Here is a 19,782-nt window from a genome sequence, read left to right on the forward strand (position 1 = left end):
GTCTAAATCCAGCATTGCAGTTGTGCAGCTCCAGGTGTCAAATGCCCCTTTTTATTACCTTATAATAACAGGTTTGTGTTAACTGGAACACTTTGGAATCTGCAGTTCTGTGTTTTGGGCTTTCCTAATTGGCACTCGCACACAGGCTGACCCTGCCTGTCCCGGTGAAAAGGTGGCAACCCTAGAGACCCATGAGATTAGTTTCAGATTTTACGTTTTTTGATTTATTTAGTTATATTAATAAAATAACTCAAACACATATACGGTAAAACAAAGTATAGGCAGTGAAGGAAATAAGAGTCCAGACTAGAAAGAACTAATGTCTACTTGTTCTTTAAAAAACTACAATAAGGAGTATATACCTGACTGAAGCAACACATTTTCAATGTAAATATTAAAAATATTTTTCATTTTCCATTGCAGCTGATCCACAAACACAACACATCCAATATGAATACCATTCAATATAGCTCTCCAGGAGACCCCTGCTGTACTGTAGTTTATCAGTCCAGCACCAGGGCTATATTATAGTTGAAAATGTTTAAATGTAAAAAAATGACATAGGTTATTATTATTATTATTATTATTATTATTATTATTATTATTATTATTATTATTATTATTATTATTGTAGATAATTATAGACAATAAGACTTCGGAAGAAAAGTGGTAAAATGGCTTAAAATTACTCGGGAGGCATTAGTGGTGTATTATGAAGGCAAAACATTTGTAATGTACTGTATATGGAAGGAAGTATTAGGAAATTTAGGTTGTCAGATAAATAAATGTTTATGTGGAAGTCCCTCCAATACACAGACATCTAAACAGAAAGGATGTGTGATAATGTAGGCTAATCCACTGTTGCATTTTTGAATTTTGAACATCCATGCTAATATGTCAAAATGCAAATTGCTGTCCAGCGGGCTATTTTGGTGCACTAATAAAGTTTTTTTTTTCTTTGCTATAACAATCAAAGCTAAAATGACTGATTTATTTTTTCAAACTACAAGTCACAACAAACAGGAAAACCTCAGTTGCCACTGCAATTATGAAATATATAATTATTTAATTACATTTGAATGTTTGTCCTGTGTGACATGCAATGTATCAGAACATTTCATTGTTACAGACTAAATCAATGAATACCTCTAATGTCTGTCTACAGGGGGCTGGTTACAAAGAGAAGGAAATTAATTCTGTGTGTCCTATACAGCAGATTTGGAATCACCCAGAAGATGATGGTTCAGCCCAGGCATTGGCTGTGGGGTGAAGTTTGAGCAAGCCAAACTTGGCCATAGATTCAGAAGTGAGTTTACAAGCATCAGTGCTGTATTCCTTTTGAACAGAAGGTGGACAGGGTGTGCAGGTGGCATGATTAACAATCAAAGGTGGAGCTATGATCACAGGGAAACCACTAAGTAATTTGAAGCAGAGACTCAACTATACTAGGCGAAAACCTCTTAGGGATTGTAGCCAGACCACAGAGCCTGGAAGAACTCCAAGATCTCTTTGCAAAGGAGTTGTGACTGTAAAACAACAAGGGACAGGGTGGTTTGATTGACAAGCGCCCCATGCCTGGAACCACAACAGTTCATATCAGGGGCACAGCGGGGTGGGGGTGCTAAATAGGGTACCCCCTAAATAGGGTTTAGCGACGCCCCTGGTTCATATGATTACAGTGGCTATAACGTTTCATCTTCAACACCTTTTAAAATACATCACTGCACCATCTCAACAAAAATAACATGAATCATTAAATACAAGTTACTTTAAAAAAACAAAGTAAAACAACAACAGCAATCATCTGGTCTGGATCAATGGTACAGAAGTCCTTTGTATATGTCCTTGAATATGCAAAGCTGAAAAACCTGGAGTCACCAGGAGGCAGACACTGGAAACAAGGCCACACAAGAACTTCATCTTGATGACATTCTCATTTGGTGTACAACATCGTCTAGAAAATATAAAAGCATGGTTATACCACCATTATGATGTTCTAGTGTTCATTTATACTAATTGTCAAGAGAAACATAGAGGTGGAAGATATTAAAAGCATATTCTCCTACAATATGTAAAATTAATGTAAATCTGGAAAAGATTGTTGAGGCTGAGGTACAGCCTTTTGGTAAACTCAGGCTTTCTATAAAGTGTGACATTTAGACACCCAGAAAGAGTAGCAACCTCATAAGTGTTTTATTGAACAGGAAAAGGAAAGGAAATGATCTGATAAAACAAAATCACATTTAAATTGGCAAATGGTTATTACTATTAATTCATATTAAAATTTTTAGTTTTGAGTTTACACTTTATGATAATTGGAAAATGGTCCCTTTTAAACAGGTTATGTGAATATCAGTGTATAAAAAAGTCCTTACCTTCCCACCCAAACATGTGAAATCAGTTTCACATTTCGTGTTAGTTCTGCAATTGTATCTACCTGTCCTGCAGCGAAATTCAGGTCGAAATGATGAAGCAATTATGTTGTGTATGTCTGTGTCTGAGGAACATATTTGATTCTTTGTAATTATGCCAGAGGTTTTATGTCCTTCACTTGAGTTTGAACAAATAGCACCATGCAGTTTTAGCATCCAGAAGAGCACTAGCAATTTAGTCTTAATATTTAAAAGGGTTATGTTTATGGAAAAAGATCCAACAGAGAGTCCGGCTTTGCCAAACCCTCTGAGGCTCCTGTCGTATTCTAAATCTAATTTGTTAAAAGAATAAAAACTGCTGTTTCATTGAAAACTCTTCAGGGAAAATCCTGCCTGGCAGAAGTTTGCAAGAAGCAGTTGCATGCTCATAATTCTTCACCTAAAAGCAATAATGATATTGAGGAATGCCAAATTCCTCTATAGATTTATTAGTATAAGCTTGGAATTCCCAGTGTGGAACTGCTTTTATTTAGCACAATAAAAAAATGTAAGAACACATAAACATGTAAAACATCCAAGTTAATCGTATTGTCTTTGATGTTATTCATTACTCTGCGCTGCACGACAAGTTGCTTGTACTGTTGATAAAAACAGCCAAAACTCATTAATTTGTTTATAGATTAACAAAAATGCATGTGGTTAACTTAAAAAGCAATCCTCGGTGCTGTGAAGCATGTGATGGGCAAAAAAAAAAAAAAAAAAAAGGAATGTACAGCAGACTATCCATAATCATCTGTTATCCTTTGCGGTTTTTCTGTTATGTCCAAATTATCTCATCACATGAGTTAGTTAATATCAGTGCTCACAGGATATAGCAAAGTCAAATATCTCAAGGCCCTCGACTACTGCTGTTAATTTCCTGTAGACAAACCTTTGCCTTTTAGGATCAATGGTTTAATCTTTTTTAAATGTTTTGTCTTCAATTATTTCCTGCAGTATATTTCCCTAAACACAACCGCCTCCATACTGTATTTGTTTTGCAATACTTTTGTGAAGTCACACCTAGTTCTTTGTTCGTGTTCCCTCTTGTCATATGGAAGTTGACTTCACAGATTCCTCAAGACCTCCACACCTCAGGTATCATATGTGTGAAAGAAAGGTGCTAGACCTGAGGGATTAAATTAAGCAACAGTATGTTGACTAAATGGGACTGCCCATTTCACTGCCTTGTTATCATTGTCAAACACCTCTTTTAATTTTTCACTGTAGTTTCAGTAGGTTGGAATGCTATGGATGGATTGTACAGGATTGTACCTGAAACCAAAGTCCTCTGTCAACTTTTGTAATTTTATAATTTTGCTAATTATAATATTATAACAATAAACTTAATTTTATATAGTGCAATTTAAAGCGCTTTGCAATGAAATAATTACTGTTTCTTAAGTGTTGAGATCATTGTTTGTTGACATTCTGCGCTTTATTTATATTGTTTGCAGAGAGCACTTATGAAACGTGCAGACAACATTATTATGCCATGGTGAACATTAACAACTATGTGTGGACAGCAAAATACGTTTCGGCAACATTTTTCTCATCATCTGCACCAGAAAAACAATACAACCAGACTATAACCTCACACAACATTTTCTGGACTACATTTGTTAGCTAGGTTGATGCTGAGGATTGATCATCATTCCTTGTGAAGGGCAACTATGGATACATGATCATTGTATTTTAACTGCTTCCACGGGAACCATAGTAACTCACCATATAATCCTTCAAGGAATAAAACAAATGATGTGAGTGACATGTAAAATATGTAAAAGATATCCACTGCTGTATTCTCACTTTTTTTATAATGGATAAGAAACATTTGCATTTGTTATTGATTGTATTCCTTTCTTAGTAGAATGTAAACCTCATTTCCAGTTGAACCTAACAATTAGACTGCCAATTAATATAAATGACAGGAAAATAGAAATTATTATAAAGTACTGATTTAATGGTTACATCTTTGTTCTAAGTCCTGACAGTCTCCTCAACATATGTTACTATAATCAAGTTCAGTGAGCACCTACCTTCCATTCAGTCATTTCTCTTGTAGTAGTGATTTGTTTCAACCTGTTTTATTGACCTGTTCCTCTTTGTGTTAGCCGGTAGGTAACTACATGTGGCATCACTCTAGTCTTGGTATTTCTAAAGGGTCAAGAGCATATTTTTGTCATTAAACATAATGGCATTCTGATTACTATAACTGTGGTTGATTATTTTAATGTATAACTTAAAACTCCTCCTTCATATTGAGATAGGATTCAAACCACAAACTGATGCAAGTAGCTGCAGTGGCATCACTATTTCACTTTTTTGCATGATACTGCAAAGTAAATTGGGTCTTAAAATCCAGGTGGGGGTTGAAAGGCTAACCAAAGACAAGCCTTTGTGAAAAAACAATTAATTGCATTTTCTGATGCAAATATTAATGTTTATAACATCTATTTTGAGTGACCCCATGTTGTGAGATGACGAAAGTTATTTTTTTGTTCCAACCGTAGAATGTGACATTGTGTTTTAATCACTATCAACTGTAGATAAGATCAGTTAATTTCCCTTTCTGTTTCAGAATTCAGCTTCTCTCTCAATATGAAGCTACATAGCGACTGTTAATTTAGTGATATCACATGTGTCCAGACAGATCTGTGTAAAAATTAAAATTATATGTTCTATTTATTTCCAATATGTGCTTGTTGTTTCTGACAAGGGACATTTTTAAGCTTATTTAGCTACTATGTAAGTCAACATTACTATGATGTGGAAAATGTAAAGGGGTCACATAGCAAGTTTGATAGAAGTGTGACTGCAACAAGGCAACAAGTGTGTTTTAGAGTTGTCCATAAGGTGGAGCCAGACATTTTATTATTTTTTTAAATGATAATGACTTTTCTTCTCAAAACATCTAAGTATTATACATCTTATTATAAAACATCTAATAATAGTGTGGTTGATTAAAAAAGTGCATATATGAACAGACAACAAAATTTGACAGCTTATTAAATGTGAATTATTGATCAATATCATTCAATCCTCAGTGCTGTGAATGAAGGTCTGCCCACGAAGTCCAAAAAACAACATATAGGACGGATGTCAGATGTTATGTCCCCTCAAACTGTATGTTATTTTTCCAAATCAGAGTTATCTGAGAGGTCCATAGAAGGTCCATCCTGGACTCAGATGAGAGATTAGACATTTATATACCACACGCGTCTGCTAAATAATGATGGCTGTACAGGAAGTTTATCATCAGTCCAGAAAACACATTTGGGACTCTTTAAAACACAACCAGATCATATCGCGAGTCTGCTCCAAAAAATGACCCATCTATTCCTGTTTTTATATGAATTGGCTTTTAACCTCTGTGTGTAAAGTTCCATGACTCAATAAAGGCCTGAGCTTTTCCCACGGGTTACATACAGTTCATTCCTCTTTGTAATGAGGAGACTTTTTAAGTGAAAACAGAAAGCTAAACAATTGCATACTATTACACATTTGGCAGCTGTTTTGTTCCATCTTTTTGTTTCTGGCAATGGCATTACAGTCATTGTTTCAGAACATGGGTTGTTGAGTTTTAATTGTTTTATCAGATGAAATTAGGCTTAGCATGCAATGCTCTTTTTGGCCTATTTAAATATATTAATGAGAGTACATTGACTATAGGATTAAGATTCTCCCTTTTCTATGCAATGGCACAAGTGAGAATGAAGCTGAGGTACAATATTGATTAAAACTACTGTATGCTGAGTGTGCACTTAATTTCTAAATCACACCTTTAAAAAGCACCAATATGCTCACTCTAGTATATTTGTAATTATACAAATAATTAATACTGCATAATAAAAGGAAAACAAGATCACTAATTCCAACCCAAAGTGTTTAACTTCAGAATCCTCACCTCAAAACATGTCATATATAATAATAAATCATAATTATTTATTTTACAAAAAGACAGAGCATTAGAGATATTTTTCAGTTCATTTCAGTTTTGAAACTTGAGGGGTACAGTCACAATTAAGTGAAACATTGTGTGATTTAGAAGCAAAAGCAGGATTTTCTCTGCATATTCCTAAAGTAAATTCACAGACATTAGAACAACAATTCAGATCGCATATTAACCAGAACTTTTTCATGCAAGCCCATGCAAAATATGACTCATATATGATTTGGGAATGGTGACTTTAGGGATCTGCACTGACTGACCAGTGTGGATTCTGAGATATTCTGTCTCAAATATCATTTGGACACTGAAACAGTATTTTCTGGACCGCTTATAAGAAGTGTATCAAAGATGTTGCTGTGTCATATATGTTTTGTGATACCACTGCATTTTTTTTTCAGTATCAGTAAGCTGGTTAGATGTTAATTAGTATGCTGGCTTGTACGAAATGGCACATATGAGTGAAAGAAACCACCTTTTTTAGGGACACCTTCCACGCCCTTTCCAGGGACCAAGTCACCCGCCTAAGTGCTTTACAAGCTCCGCCTGATGTAATAAATTTCATTGGACATTTCTGGAGAGAAGCCTATTCCTGACATCAGATGATTGTGTAATGATCTCTAGTGGCTTTATAAGAAAATGACTCACTGACATCAGCGACTTCTTTACAGATAAACATTAATGAACTTAATTGAAAACAAAAACAAAGCAAACCTTTATTTTTCGGATTGCTACCTGGGTGTAAAGAACGTTATAAAATGTGATACAAAAAAGTATCAGTAAAGCCCACATGGTGATGTGATCACTAACACACATTGTTAGTAGCAGCTTTGCCTTAAAGGAAATATATTCAGTCTCATTCACTCAAAAGCTTAATGTGCTTAAAAATACCCTTTCAGCAACTAAAATACAACCATAAAAACTGTCTATAAACACATACATATTTATATTTATAAATATGTATATATACACAGCTCTGGAAAAATGAAGAGACCACTGCAAAATTATCAGTTTCTCTGGTTTCACTAATTATAGGTATGTGTTTGGGTAAAATGAACATTTTTGTTTTATTCTTTAACTTCTGACAACATTTCCAAATAAAAATATGAATGGAATGGAATGTCTGCCATACATGTGTGCTGATTTAAGAAACATTTGCAGTGGTCTCACTTTTTTCCAGAGCTGTATATATATATATATATAAAAAAAATACATACACACATATACACACACACACACGCACACTGATTTGATTTTAAAAATATAATTACATATAACAAAACAATCTGCTGTGTAAGGGCCTGATATATAGACAAAACCCTGGAGAATTCAACAGCTACACACCACAGGCTTTTTCGTTTCCTGCAGCACTGTAACTGGAAGGGATAGAAGAGGGTCATCTCTATTATGCTTCAAATATATATAAGATAAAATCTAACATTGATGGGCTGCTGCACAGAGAGTACGTGTGCACTGTGCAGTGACAGTGCAAGAGCAGTGAGGGAAGGTTCCCATGGTAGCAGCTGAGCCTGTTTTAGCTCTCCCAGGCCCGGCCTCAGCCCTTCCCTCCCGCAGGGGGAATGGAACTGCTGACCGCAGACTTCTTCAGTTCAATTTTCACTGACTGGCTCTCGGAGCGCGACTCTAATTTTGTCACACTTGCAGCTCCCACCGGTTTCCCTGCTTTCATACCTTTTGACATAGGGATGCGTGTGGGGGCGGGGCGAGCCGTCGGCCCATCCTGCCCTGGCTGAAGTGGAGGGGAGAGAGAGAGAGAGAGAGAGAAGGGGGGGGGGGAGAGGGAGAGGGAGACAGGTTAATACATTCAAATTGGTCAACAGACAACAACAGTAATGAATTCATCTACAAGCACTTTGGGTCACAGTGGAAGGAACTGGAATTACATCATACAAGAGGATTTGGTTTCCAGTAGGGAAAATACATATATTGCTACAAATGAATAACTTATTAGGGTCATTCAATTTTTCTTGTCAGTTATTTTGTGTATCTAGTGAAGTAGAAATGAAATACTGTAGCATTAAGGGGAAGATCACAATATGGGAAACAGTTTGGGGTAGAGTGTGATTGCATATTTGTTTAATGCCATGACTGTATTTTTCAGAGGATGTAAAAGCAGTGTGACAGGAAACCACACTGAAGTACTATATATTAGGTAGGAGACTTTGTGATATGCAGGTTAGCCTACCTTTGCGTCTTAGTTATACAGTGCTCTCTAGCTCTCAAAGCCCCATAAAGTGACACATTCTGAGTTAAAGGCAAGGTCTATTTGTCAGTACAAAATAAGTGTATAAAGGTACGTTTATGCTGAACACCTGAAGTAGCTGTCGTATCTGATTTGCATGTCAATACATTCCAGTGTTAGTATATGTAATGCAACAGGAAATGTATTCAATTCATCTATACCTGGAGAGTGAGCTATTTAGGGAGCAGTCGCCACCTGATATCATTTTGAAACATTTCAGTAGCAACTGAAATATAGAAGGTTTAAAATTATTATTTTGTACCTTAACCCACAACTGCACTTATACAAATCACATAAAGCAGTAGAGAGTTATGATAGAGTCTATGAATCTGGGACATTGGCTACTAGCATAGAAAAGTAAAGAAAAGCTCATTTTAATTTTTTAAGAAAAAAAAATCCTATTTGACAGGACATTCAAAGTTAGATGTTTTCTTCTCTAACTAGCATGTGACATTTAATTTAACAGATTCCTACAAAAAAAAAAAAATCTGTTCACATTTTTATATTAGATGTACAAGGAAGGGCCTCTCTAAAATAAATAAACAGATACATAGATACATATATTTTCATACACAAGGGTTGCATTGGGATTGGCTGTTATATACATAGTAGAAATAAGAACTGACCAACACATTATATAGAAAAAGTATAGAGCCTTAATCAATATCTGGTGGTAATGTCCATGGTAAGCACAATTACCACATAGTAGGTGTTTGTGAATTGAGAGGAATACATTTACACTGAATGGATAGACCATTGTGTTTGTTATTAGAGCACCATCAGCGAGTCCAATTTTCTACTCACCATTAGTTATCTACAGCATTCCTATCACACCAATTGTGTCACTCACATATAACTAAAGTCTGATTTATGCTTCTGGGTCTGCATCATGGTCTGCATACATGCGTGGGCATCATAAGTGCGCAAAGGTGTCTGCCAACATACTTGCACGTAACGTTAACATGTACATAGGGGCTAGTGTCGCAAAACAAAGAAGAAACACAGAAACGGAAACGTTTTCTATGATGCACCTAGGGTTGCCAACTTTCTATCATCCAAATATGGGACAGAAGGCGGGGTGCCGAGGCAGTGTGGGTATGGTGTTGTATGGATGTAAATCAACACATACTGTTAATGACATGTTACAGAAACTACAGACACAAATTGCCATATTGCATCCTGTATGTGCAGATCTCTATTGTCTTGAAAAGTAAATATCTCTGCGTATGTGAATTTCTCCTGCATATCCGTTATTATGTTACTAAATATTTGAATACAATTTTCATCGACAAAAAGCAAGAAATTAGTGAGCATTACGTGGGACAAAATGTGAATTATATTCTCGAAATGTGCATTTAGAGGGACAAAAAACTCATGTGCACGAAATTATGAAATTATGACACAAATGGCGCCCTATAGTTTTGCGAGACTTCTGCACATGTCCAGGCCCCATGAGGGGGCATACAGTCTGTTAGTGCAACAAATGCATTTCGAAGATGAGGAGATGCATTTAAAAAACTTTCGTATGTCACTACACTGTTTTTCTGACCTGCAGCACCACCTACGGCCATACATTGTACACCAACCGACTCACCACTCACCAATAAGCACAGCTGAGCGATTGGCTCACCCAGAAACACCTTCTCTGGGTCACTACACAGAGATGCTTACGCGCATCTTCGCAGAAGCATGAATCAGGCTTAAGACATACATATACAATTGGTTAGTAAACATTTTTTCTTTTGAATCAGCTTCCTTTTGTTTCGGCAAGCATTACATGCACACAAAGATTATAATAAGTAATAATACTGTTCATTAGTTTGAAATGGCACAGGTACACAGGAGTTACTAAAGATAGTTTATTCATAGGCATGTAATCAGACATAAGCAGTTTGAAAAACCTATTATTTGTTGTGCAAAAAAAGCAAACAAAACAAATCAGTCATAAAATGTACTAACAATGTCATACTTTTGTACGATATTACCTGCTAGATTGATTCATGGACATGCATAATTAAAGGTCACATACACACTTGAACTGGCATGTATAACATCAGTTTCCATATTTTACAAAGCATACATGTTGGTTCATGTTCCTCAAATGATTACTGCTCTGCTGTAAAGTTGAATAGACGGGTGTTTTGGCTTACCTGATTTCTGGAAACACTCACCTAACTAAGGCACCAAAATGGCAGAATTGATTGGCTCATATCTCTTTAATTATTTACATTTTCTACTAATATATGCAGATCCCGAACTGTGACTTTTAGATTCCTTAACCAGTGTTGCCAAACTACCAGAAGCAGAGGCTGAGGTTGATGGCTGATCAGATACATCTGTAACTCTTGGTTTTTAACACTGTGCCAGTGTTTCACGATGGCTTACTACTTAATTAACTCTACTGCCCTGCTCTCTTGAGTAACTGCTTCCAAATTTACCATGTGCCTGTATCCTGCATGCCACACGCTAAGAATTATGTCATATGAAAAGAGGTATTTCAGTGCTCGTTAGTTATGCATGCCATTATTGAATAGGATAATCAAAATAAATTGCTGTGCGCTGTATGGCTTCCCAATACCACATCATAACTAAAGTATTTTACCACCGGATAGTGAATGGGGCCCACAGAGTACTTTTCAAATACATGCCTCTGTATTACTGCACTCGAGATACTCACCACTGTCTGTGTGGGTCTTGCAGGTGTTGAGGTGACTGGGGTTATGGTGATACTGCTCATCACTTTGCTGGGAGTCAACGTCTTGGGGACAGAGCTGTGCCGAGGAGAGCGCAGGACAGTCCCCGTCGTCGTGGCATCTCTGTTTTCATTCGTGACGGCAACGGGCCTCACCGTGATGGTGGGATTACTGTTATCCGAAGGTCTCTTGAACTGCGGCCCCAAGTGGATGTGAATCTTGTTGTCCTCTGTAGTTATGATATTGGCATTGGAGTTGTATTTCCTGATGGGGGTGGGCACGGTCTGTTTCTCAGGGGTCACCTTGAACACTGCCCTGCCCATGGTCATCTCTTGAGGTTCCGGAGAGACTGAGACATCGGGCACCGCTGATGTGGTGACGGTCATGATCTGGATAGGTGACATCGGCCTGTCCATGTATGATGTCTTGCCTCGCTCTGGGGATTTTGCCCTGGAGATCGTGGTAATCGTGACAGGAGACATGGCACGGTCAGGACCTCTGGTGCTCTCACTTGGCTTGCTTTTGGGAGAAACAGGGTTGCTGGTGGGAATGATTGTGATGCGTGGCTTTTGCAGGCCCAGGGTTGGAATCACTGTCGTGCTTGAGAAGAAGTCCTCGGATGGAGGGCTGGTTATCTCCAAGGTTGCTGTGCTGTTCTCGTGGTCTGGTGTGACTCTAATATGTAGTGGCTGTCCTTGCTTTTGTGACACTGTTAGATCTGGATGTGAAGCATTCCCATTGGTGTGTGATACCTTTTCACTGCCACTCTGGGTAATACTGTCCTTTTTCTTCATCCAGGGGATCCAGGACTTCCTCATGCTGAGCTCACTGGCTGCTGGGGGATAGCGGTCCAGTACAGCGGGCCTCTCCGTGGGCTTCTTGAGGCCCCTCTGCCGCAGGTTGCTCATGATGTGATTCTCTTCCTGCACAGATTTCCTAATAAACACGGCGGGGGTGTCCTCCTCCGCCGTCTCATTGGCAATTGCATCCGTTTGCACTCCAGTCGAAGTCACAGGAACATCAACCATTCTCCTCCCATTCATGCTGGGCCTCAGGGCGCGGCTGTAACGTTTTGTGATCTCAAGCTCTTTGGTTAGATTGAGAACGTCCAGGCTCATGTTTTTCTTTTTGTTTTCCTCCTCAATAAACCTCTGTTGCAGGACAGAGTAATCCACCTGCAGTTGAGAGAGCTGGTCTTCCTTGTTCATCAGCTCATGGATCTTCTCCTTGAGGGCCTGGACCTCTGCCTGGAGGTCTCTCGTCCTGGCCTCCTCCATCTTGCACCTGTGCCGTAGCTCTGTCTCCTGGCTCACGGCTTCTCCCTTTTCTATTGCCTTGTTCCTGGCAATCTGACTCCTCATCTCCTCCAGCTGTTGAGAGAGGATGTTAGCCTTGTCCTGTTCCATCCTGAACTTCTTCTCCAGCAAGTCATATTCGTCCTCCGTTTTCATCAGGTCACCTTCCACGATCTCCAGCTGCTTGAGACGATTTTTCAGCCTTTCAATTTCCAGCGTTAGCTCCTTCACTTTATTGTCCTCTTGTCCAGAAACATCTGCAAGCCTGCCCATCTCTTTCTTAACTCTGCACCTTGCTGCCTCCCTTTCCGCTTCCTCCAGAACATCCAGCCTCTTCTTCATTAGACTCACCTTCAAGCTCATATTCTTGGACTTTTCTTCTTCACTCGCGAGCTTCGTCTTCAGATCGTCGTTGTCCTTTGTGAGGGAGCCCACCTTGGCCCCCATCTCGGACTTCAACTTGAGGAGCTTTTTGCTTTCTTCTATCAGCTTCTCAGTGACTTCCATCACCTTCCCCTGTTCAGACTTAAACATATTGTTCAGATCTTCGCTCTTCTTTTCTTCTTGCTTAATTCTTTCCGACATATTTTTCCTTTCGTCCACTAACATTACGGTGAAAGACTTGAGCTTTGTGAGATCATCCTTTAAGCTCATCTCAGCTTTTCCCAGTCTTGATTCGGATGATTCAAGGTCTTTCACCCTGTTTTTCACCACCTCCAGTTCGCTGGCTAAATCTTTTGTCAGGTTTTTCTCTCTCTCCAAGCTGGTATGCAGCTGTGTGCATTCCAATTTGCTCACATTGAAAGCCCCCTCCAGCTTCTCCAGTTCTACCATCCTCTTCTGAAGTTTTTCCACCTCCAGTTTTAACTCCTTACTCTGGTTCTCTTCCTCTTGCAGTTTTTTCTTCAGCTCCCTGCACTGCGACTCGGTCTTGGTGATCTCTTCATCTTTACCCTCCATCTCCAGCACCCTTTTGCGCAGGTTCTCCAGCTCTGCCATGAGGCTGGAGCTGCCACATTCTCCTTTGCTGATTTTGTCCCTCAGCTCCTGAAGCTCCTCCTCGGCTTTCTGCAGAACCCTGTTGGCTTCCTCCAGTTCCTCGATCCTGTGGGTCAAACTGGCCAGTTTAAGGCGCAGCTGACGATTTTGAGTCTCCTGGTTGGCTAGCTTCGCTGTCATCTCCTCATGCTCCTGCACAAACTTAGTTGCTTTGTGCTCTAGGTCGACCTCTAACTTTAGTATTTTCTGGCTGTCCTCCTTTGCTTTGGTGTTGGCCGTTTTCAGTTTCTGTTCTTTTTCCTGTGACTTCTGGTTCAGGTCCTGGATCTTTTGAGCTTGTTGGTCGATCTGCTCAATGTGGATTTGCCTTTCGTCCACCAGCATCAGGGCAAAAGATTTCAGTTTCACCAGTTCTTCTCTGAGTTTTTCGAGACGTTTATTATGCTCTTTTTCCTTCCGTGTCTGGTAGGCCTTTTCTTGCTCTAAAAGTCTCTTTAATCTGAAAAAAACACACAAGGGTTTTACAAATGAGTGTTAAATGTCTTCAAATCTGTCATGAACTGAAAAACTAACTTAAGAATCTAAATAAAATCAAAAAAACTCCAGATGTTACTATCCAAGATCATTTCACATTAGAAATATGTAACGGTAAATAAAATGTCAAATTTCTATGACAAACTAAAAGACTGGTGCTCTCCTGTCCAATGAATATAAATTCACATGTTGGAGTCAGACTAAGCCAGCTAAAATGGGTTTAAAAAGCCCACTGGACCATAGTGCATGATACTGAAGTACCTGAGCTAATGTACCTGAATTGCTTCCTACACCATGTTCACAAACACCAATGACAAACTTTCAACAACTGCGGCCAGAATGCAACTCAAATCATTCTGCACAAAGAAGGAATTATCCTCCTCAGGTTTCCTCATAAAACAACTTCCTATATGATTAATTGTTTTGGCGACATAAGTATCAGTTTCTTTACCACTTGTTAGATATTTTAATTAGAAATTATTATTCATCATCATCTCCTACACTGATATTCTGAAAGAAATCCAAGCTGTTTAGCTTTGTACAAGATACTCAGAAATGAACAGAAAAAAAGACAAGATAAAACCTTAAAGAACATGACAAGATCCCAAGAAGGTTGTGAATGCATATCTGTGGCTGAATGCTGTGAATAGGGAGCGACATTTTACCACATGAGTTCTTTTAATTTATTTTCCAGCTCTAAGCAGGAGTTTCAGATGTAACATGTCCTGGTATCAGATGGAGTTGCTCTCCGTAACAACAAAATGCCAGCTAAGACTGACATCTTCAGTTATAAAAATGTGAAACAGGCATTCAATGAAATCATCTGTGTGACAGCATACTACAGAAGCGGCTAAGACATTAAAGGCTAACACGGTGTAACTTTAAGATCTTCTTTTATACACATTAAATCACATACGGTGACTTGGGAATATCAATTTCCGTGCAGCCCAACGTCCATATATAAGTTTAAGTTTACATCTTTCCAGTTGTCTGAGGAATGTCATTATGCACAGAATAAGGACATGCACCACAAAGACCCCTGCACATCCCCGACTGAGTGAATAGTAGCCTGGAAGCTGGGACATAGTGCAGGGAAGCAGAATAAATTAAACAGGCATGATAGGAGAAGGAACAAAGCGGGGTCAGATTAGAAACTGAACTCTCATGTGATTCTCAGACTGAGGTTACCATGCTTCTTGCACTTGAATGAGCACGGAGCCATAATAGCAGAAACATGGTGCGCTGCCAGACAAAGTAGTCTCCGTGTTTTTCTGCTCTTCAAATAGGCACCGAAAACCGAAATGCCAGTGAATGTTTAACTAAGTCCCTGTTTGTAAGGCTTTTCCTTGCCTGCCCCTGCACGTTACAGCACACACACAGTTTATAGCATAAGCATTGCACAACACATTCTAGTTCATGATATAAAAGTTCAGAGCTGTATCGTTCATTGCTCAAAGCACTCGCACTCTGAAATCCATAAAGTTTGCAGCAGTTAATGCAACAGAAGTTTGTTTCTCCCCACAATACACACAGCAACAGCTAGATCACTTCTTGTAAAACTTGTAGTAACTCCCCCAACACACACATACACACTCTCTCTCTCTCTCTCTCTCTCCCTCTCTCTCTTACCTTCTAAAGAGGATGCACTTGCAGGTAAGTCCATGCCTAATGTATTTAGCACTGTGCGAATTCTGTGTTGGGAAGAGACTCTGGCAGGGTCGGTTTGGGCCCCTACTCCCCAGGGAATTAGCCCTCAAATTCCAACCATGTCATCAGAACAATGAAAGGTGAATGTTGTATAAAATAGCACTGGACCACTGGCTGATGATGTCATCTCTCCCATATATGGCACAGGATTGTGTAGCTGTAGTGTGGGCAGTGAGGGGGAGGGCCCCTTCTGCAAAGAGGGAAGGCGTTTCTGTTTTTGTTTTGTTCCCCCCTCTTTTTTAAAACCAGCAGACGCATTTGAAGCGTAAATTCTATAGACAACAGCCTTTTTGTTTACAGTTAATAGTTGTACTCGGGATAAAGATAACATTGCTAGTTTCTCTTCAACTTGTTTGTATCTATTTTCCATTCAAAGTTTGCCAAAAACTGTTTACAGGAGAGGGGGTAATAATAGACAAACTAATGGGATTCTTGTTTGGGAAAAAGGTTAGCTGTCTGTATTTTGATGACAACTCTTACAGTTAAAAAAGGCATCTGTGTGTTCAAACTTTAAATTAATGTCATGGGAAATTCAGTTCATGACAGATTTGAAGACAAAAAAAAAGGCAATTTGACACTAAAAACCGGTCATAGGTACACGTTGAAACCGGATTTAAATTCTATAAATATACAACTAAATTACAAGTATATCTCCGCACCAGCCACAAAGCATTTTTAAAGCTTTCTGGTATCAAAAGAAACAGAAATCCAGAGTATGCTAGGATACATTAATGAGAAAGGGCATTTGAAACATGCTAGCTTACGCAAAAATGCGAGATGACAGCTCCTAGAGAAACATACAGGCAGGAATTCAGACAACAGATATATGAAGCACTGACAGATCCACTACTTCTCACATTACAGAATTAATCTGCAAGGTAACAAAAGACCTTTTATATATATTTAATTCTGATTTCAAAATGTATTCACAAGCATGAGAAAAAAAACATACTGTGTAAACTGTTCTTTTAAAAGACCTTAAAAGCTACATGTCGCATTGTCAGTGCTACAGGAATATTGTGATGAATTCCTCGTGTGACATCGAAAGCAAACATGAGGAAAGGATTATTTTTAGTGTAGAGGGAAATAACAGAAACACTCGTTATTTCTGGATTAATGTGGCGTGATATGACAGATCTGTAGGGCTCTGTAAGATCCGTCTTGACAGCCTCAAAGCCTTAGTGCTTTATCTACAGCTTTAAGAAACAAGTTATTTGCTTTCTGGAGGTAATATGGCTGCAATAGATATTACATCTGGTTTTCACTGCATGTAGATATTAGATCACACAATCTGAAGCTTCTTCAAAGACCCTTTAATATTTAAATTAAGGAACAAACTTTAAAGAACAAGGCAAAGAGAATGTTCCTAATGGCTTATGAACACATTTTGTTTCATCTTGTGTGAAAGCTACATTTTAAATTCTGTTATAGAGCTGTGCCTTTTTTCCTAATTACTTACTACGAATGCCCTGTAGTTTCCTTACACTGGAATTTGTCCGTCACTGTCCATTTTTAGGTATCATTAACACATATTGATGTTCAGATAGGCCCGTCTTCTAAAATAACATACTTCTAAATGTCAAAAGACATTATGGCATTTTAATTACAAGTCACAAGTGGTGTCACATGTAAGATATATACACCTGACCTTCAGACAATCTTGTTTCTTGGCAGTTTGTCAGGAAAAAAAAAAGAAAAAGTTTAATGACAAATGTAGGGAAAATAAGACATCCTTGGTCCTAAGAAATAATAAGTTTCCCTTTATAGTATTTAGGTCTCTTGAAAATGATATGGTGAGCTTTGTAGGATACAATTCATATGCATTACAATGACAAGAATGAGGCTGATGTATAATGGTTTAGGCATGAATCACAGGGTCAACATCTTTCTGCTGGAATTCTTTTGAAAACACCTGTTCATCAGTGGAACATGTATGTCAGTTGATGCGCATTACCACTGGCATGACGCATTCACTGCTATAAAAACAAGTTAAAGAAAAAAAAACATTAAACCCTGTGTCCTATTAATAGATCTTGTGCTGAAAGAAAGCGGTCTGTTGGAGGGTTAGAGTTTCAAGAAGAAAGTTCAAAAACTTGTTTGGATGAGATGTTGAATTGTGGGATAATTACATAAATCAATTTGTATGTCCAGGCCACATACAGAGTTTCTTCAGAGTGATTGTAAAATAGTGCGTAGAAAATCTGAAAGGTCATGTTTTTAGGATAAAAAAGGAAAACACACATAACATGAAATAGTCGAGATAATATAATCCACTGGATATTTAATAGGAAGGTGGTCCTCCTCAGTTTACTTTTGTCAACTTTCTTTGATTTATGCATTTTCAAAAGCCAGATGCATGGAAAATGTACATATTGTTATTAAAACTTTAATGAAATGTCCAACTGATTCACAATATAACTTGTAAAATTACAGAGCAGCTTTGGCTGTCTTATTAGCCAAACCGGTCTCTTATTTAAATAATTTTCATATTATTAGGCTCACTGACATACATTAAATTATGGACTCTCTGAGAACAGACGTATCGCCCCACAAAAGGCCGAATGTGTTTGTTTGTTTGTTTTTTCCACACACGTGGGGGGGTATATTAGCTTCACTCCCTTTTCAGTTGATTAAATGTGAAGGTCTCTGGCAGGAAAAAAGAGAAGCAAGTGAAAAGAAAGAAAGATGGATGTCTTGCGATCAAAACCTGTCTAACAAAAATGCAAACACCACCAGTTTTGTTTTAAATGGGGGGCTGTGTTCTTTATTGCTTGCAGATCAGCTTCCTTTGCAGGTGATCAGGACTTTGCATTACATCACCACATGAGAAGCCAAGGGGTGCTGTTACGCCAAGATGACTGAAGCACAGAAGAATGTATTATCACACGGTGGTGAAAGAGCAGAATATTCCTGCTGGGGAGGGGGAAAGATGCCCTCAGCAAGCTGGAAATAACGATGTGGGAGAGAAGAGAGGAGATAGAGCCCTGCGGATTTCAAATACCCACATTATTCAACAGACATATCGCACAGGTTTAAAAAGAGCCTGACTACAACGAGCCAGAGTTAACACTCTCCTCAGAAATCTGCCTTATCGTTGTGAAACGCCCTTTGTATGTCCCACTGCACAGAAAGCATTTTTCTGCAGCATTGAGAATTTGCTGAAATGGGAAGAAACTCATGCCAACACCTTTTGACATACTTACTGAAGGATAATCTGAATTCACATTTGGTAGCATAGGCTTTCAATACAATTCCCAAGAAGCCTTATTAAAAAGCATTTAAACCAATCATGCAAGCAGAGCACCAGTTGTTTGCCAATGATCTTCGCTTCTATCTCCATACCTATAGAGAAGAAAAGTTGTTTACCAGATATATGTTTTTTTCTTACAGCTTAAAAACTGTATCTGTTTCTTTGACCATCCCATTGATGAGTGTTGCTGGTAGTTTGACCAGCACGGTTAATGTCATTATTTTGCTATCTCTCTCAACTCTGAGAAATGGAGTGTATCCAAACTAACTCACTGCTGAAGAAGCAGTCAGCAGAAGCAAAGTACATCCTTAGATAAGACCATTCAATAAAAGCAAAGCTAGTTTCTTTCCAGAAATACCTTTCTACATAGTTAGTGACACTGTTTATACAAGTAATTTAGGTGTTAGAAAGCCAACTTAAAGGAAGAGATACTAATTTGCCTAAAACGCAAGAGCCTGTATCTTACAATACCTCATGTGGTGAAATTGAAAAAGTCTGCATGGATCGAGATAAACCATTTTTCTAACGTTCATTAATACAATTCAAACATAATAAATATGTTTGATACACTGGCTAAAATATCCTGAGTCATTCACCTAAAAACACAGCAAGATGTTTTAAAGTATAACCAAGCAATCCCTAAAAATGCAATTTCTCTCTGGTATACTAAAAAACCTGCTT

The 19,782-nt window shown here is 38.4% G+C and overlaps 1 protein-coding gene across 6 annotated transcripts in view; it reads right to left on the bottom strand.

The window, feature by feature from the left end:
• Positions 1–201: 201 nt before the first annotated feature.
• filip1b (filamin A interacting protein 1b) overlaps positions 202–19,782 on the bottom strand; it is a 41,746-nt gene continuing 22,165 nt past the window's right edge. Inside the window, exons 5-8 of one of the 6 annotated variants that reach the window (XM_066723291.1) lie at positions 11,301–14,109; positions 8,785–8,849; positions 8,053–8,110; positions 202–1,954 (exon numbers count right to left, since the gene is read on the bottom strand). In XM_066723291.1, the coding sequence (XP_066579388.1) occupies positions 1,934–1,954; positions 8,053–8,110; positions 8,785–8,849; positions 11,301–14,109 (2,953 nt within the window). In that variant the 3' untranslated portion in view covers positions 202–1,933. The other 5 variants (XM_066723301.1, XM_066723310.1, XM_066723318.1 and 2 more) reach the window with 5 other exon arrangements.

The sequence above is a fragment of the Amia ocellicauda genome, chromosome 1, assembly GCF_036373705.1.
Source record: "Amia ocellicauda isolate fAmiCal2 chromosome 1, fAmiCal2.hap1, whole genome shotgun sequence".
NCBI lineage: Eukaryota > Metazoa > Chordata > Actinopteri > Amiiformes > Amiidae > Amia > Amia ocellicauda.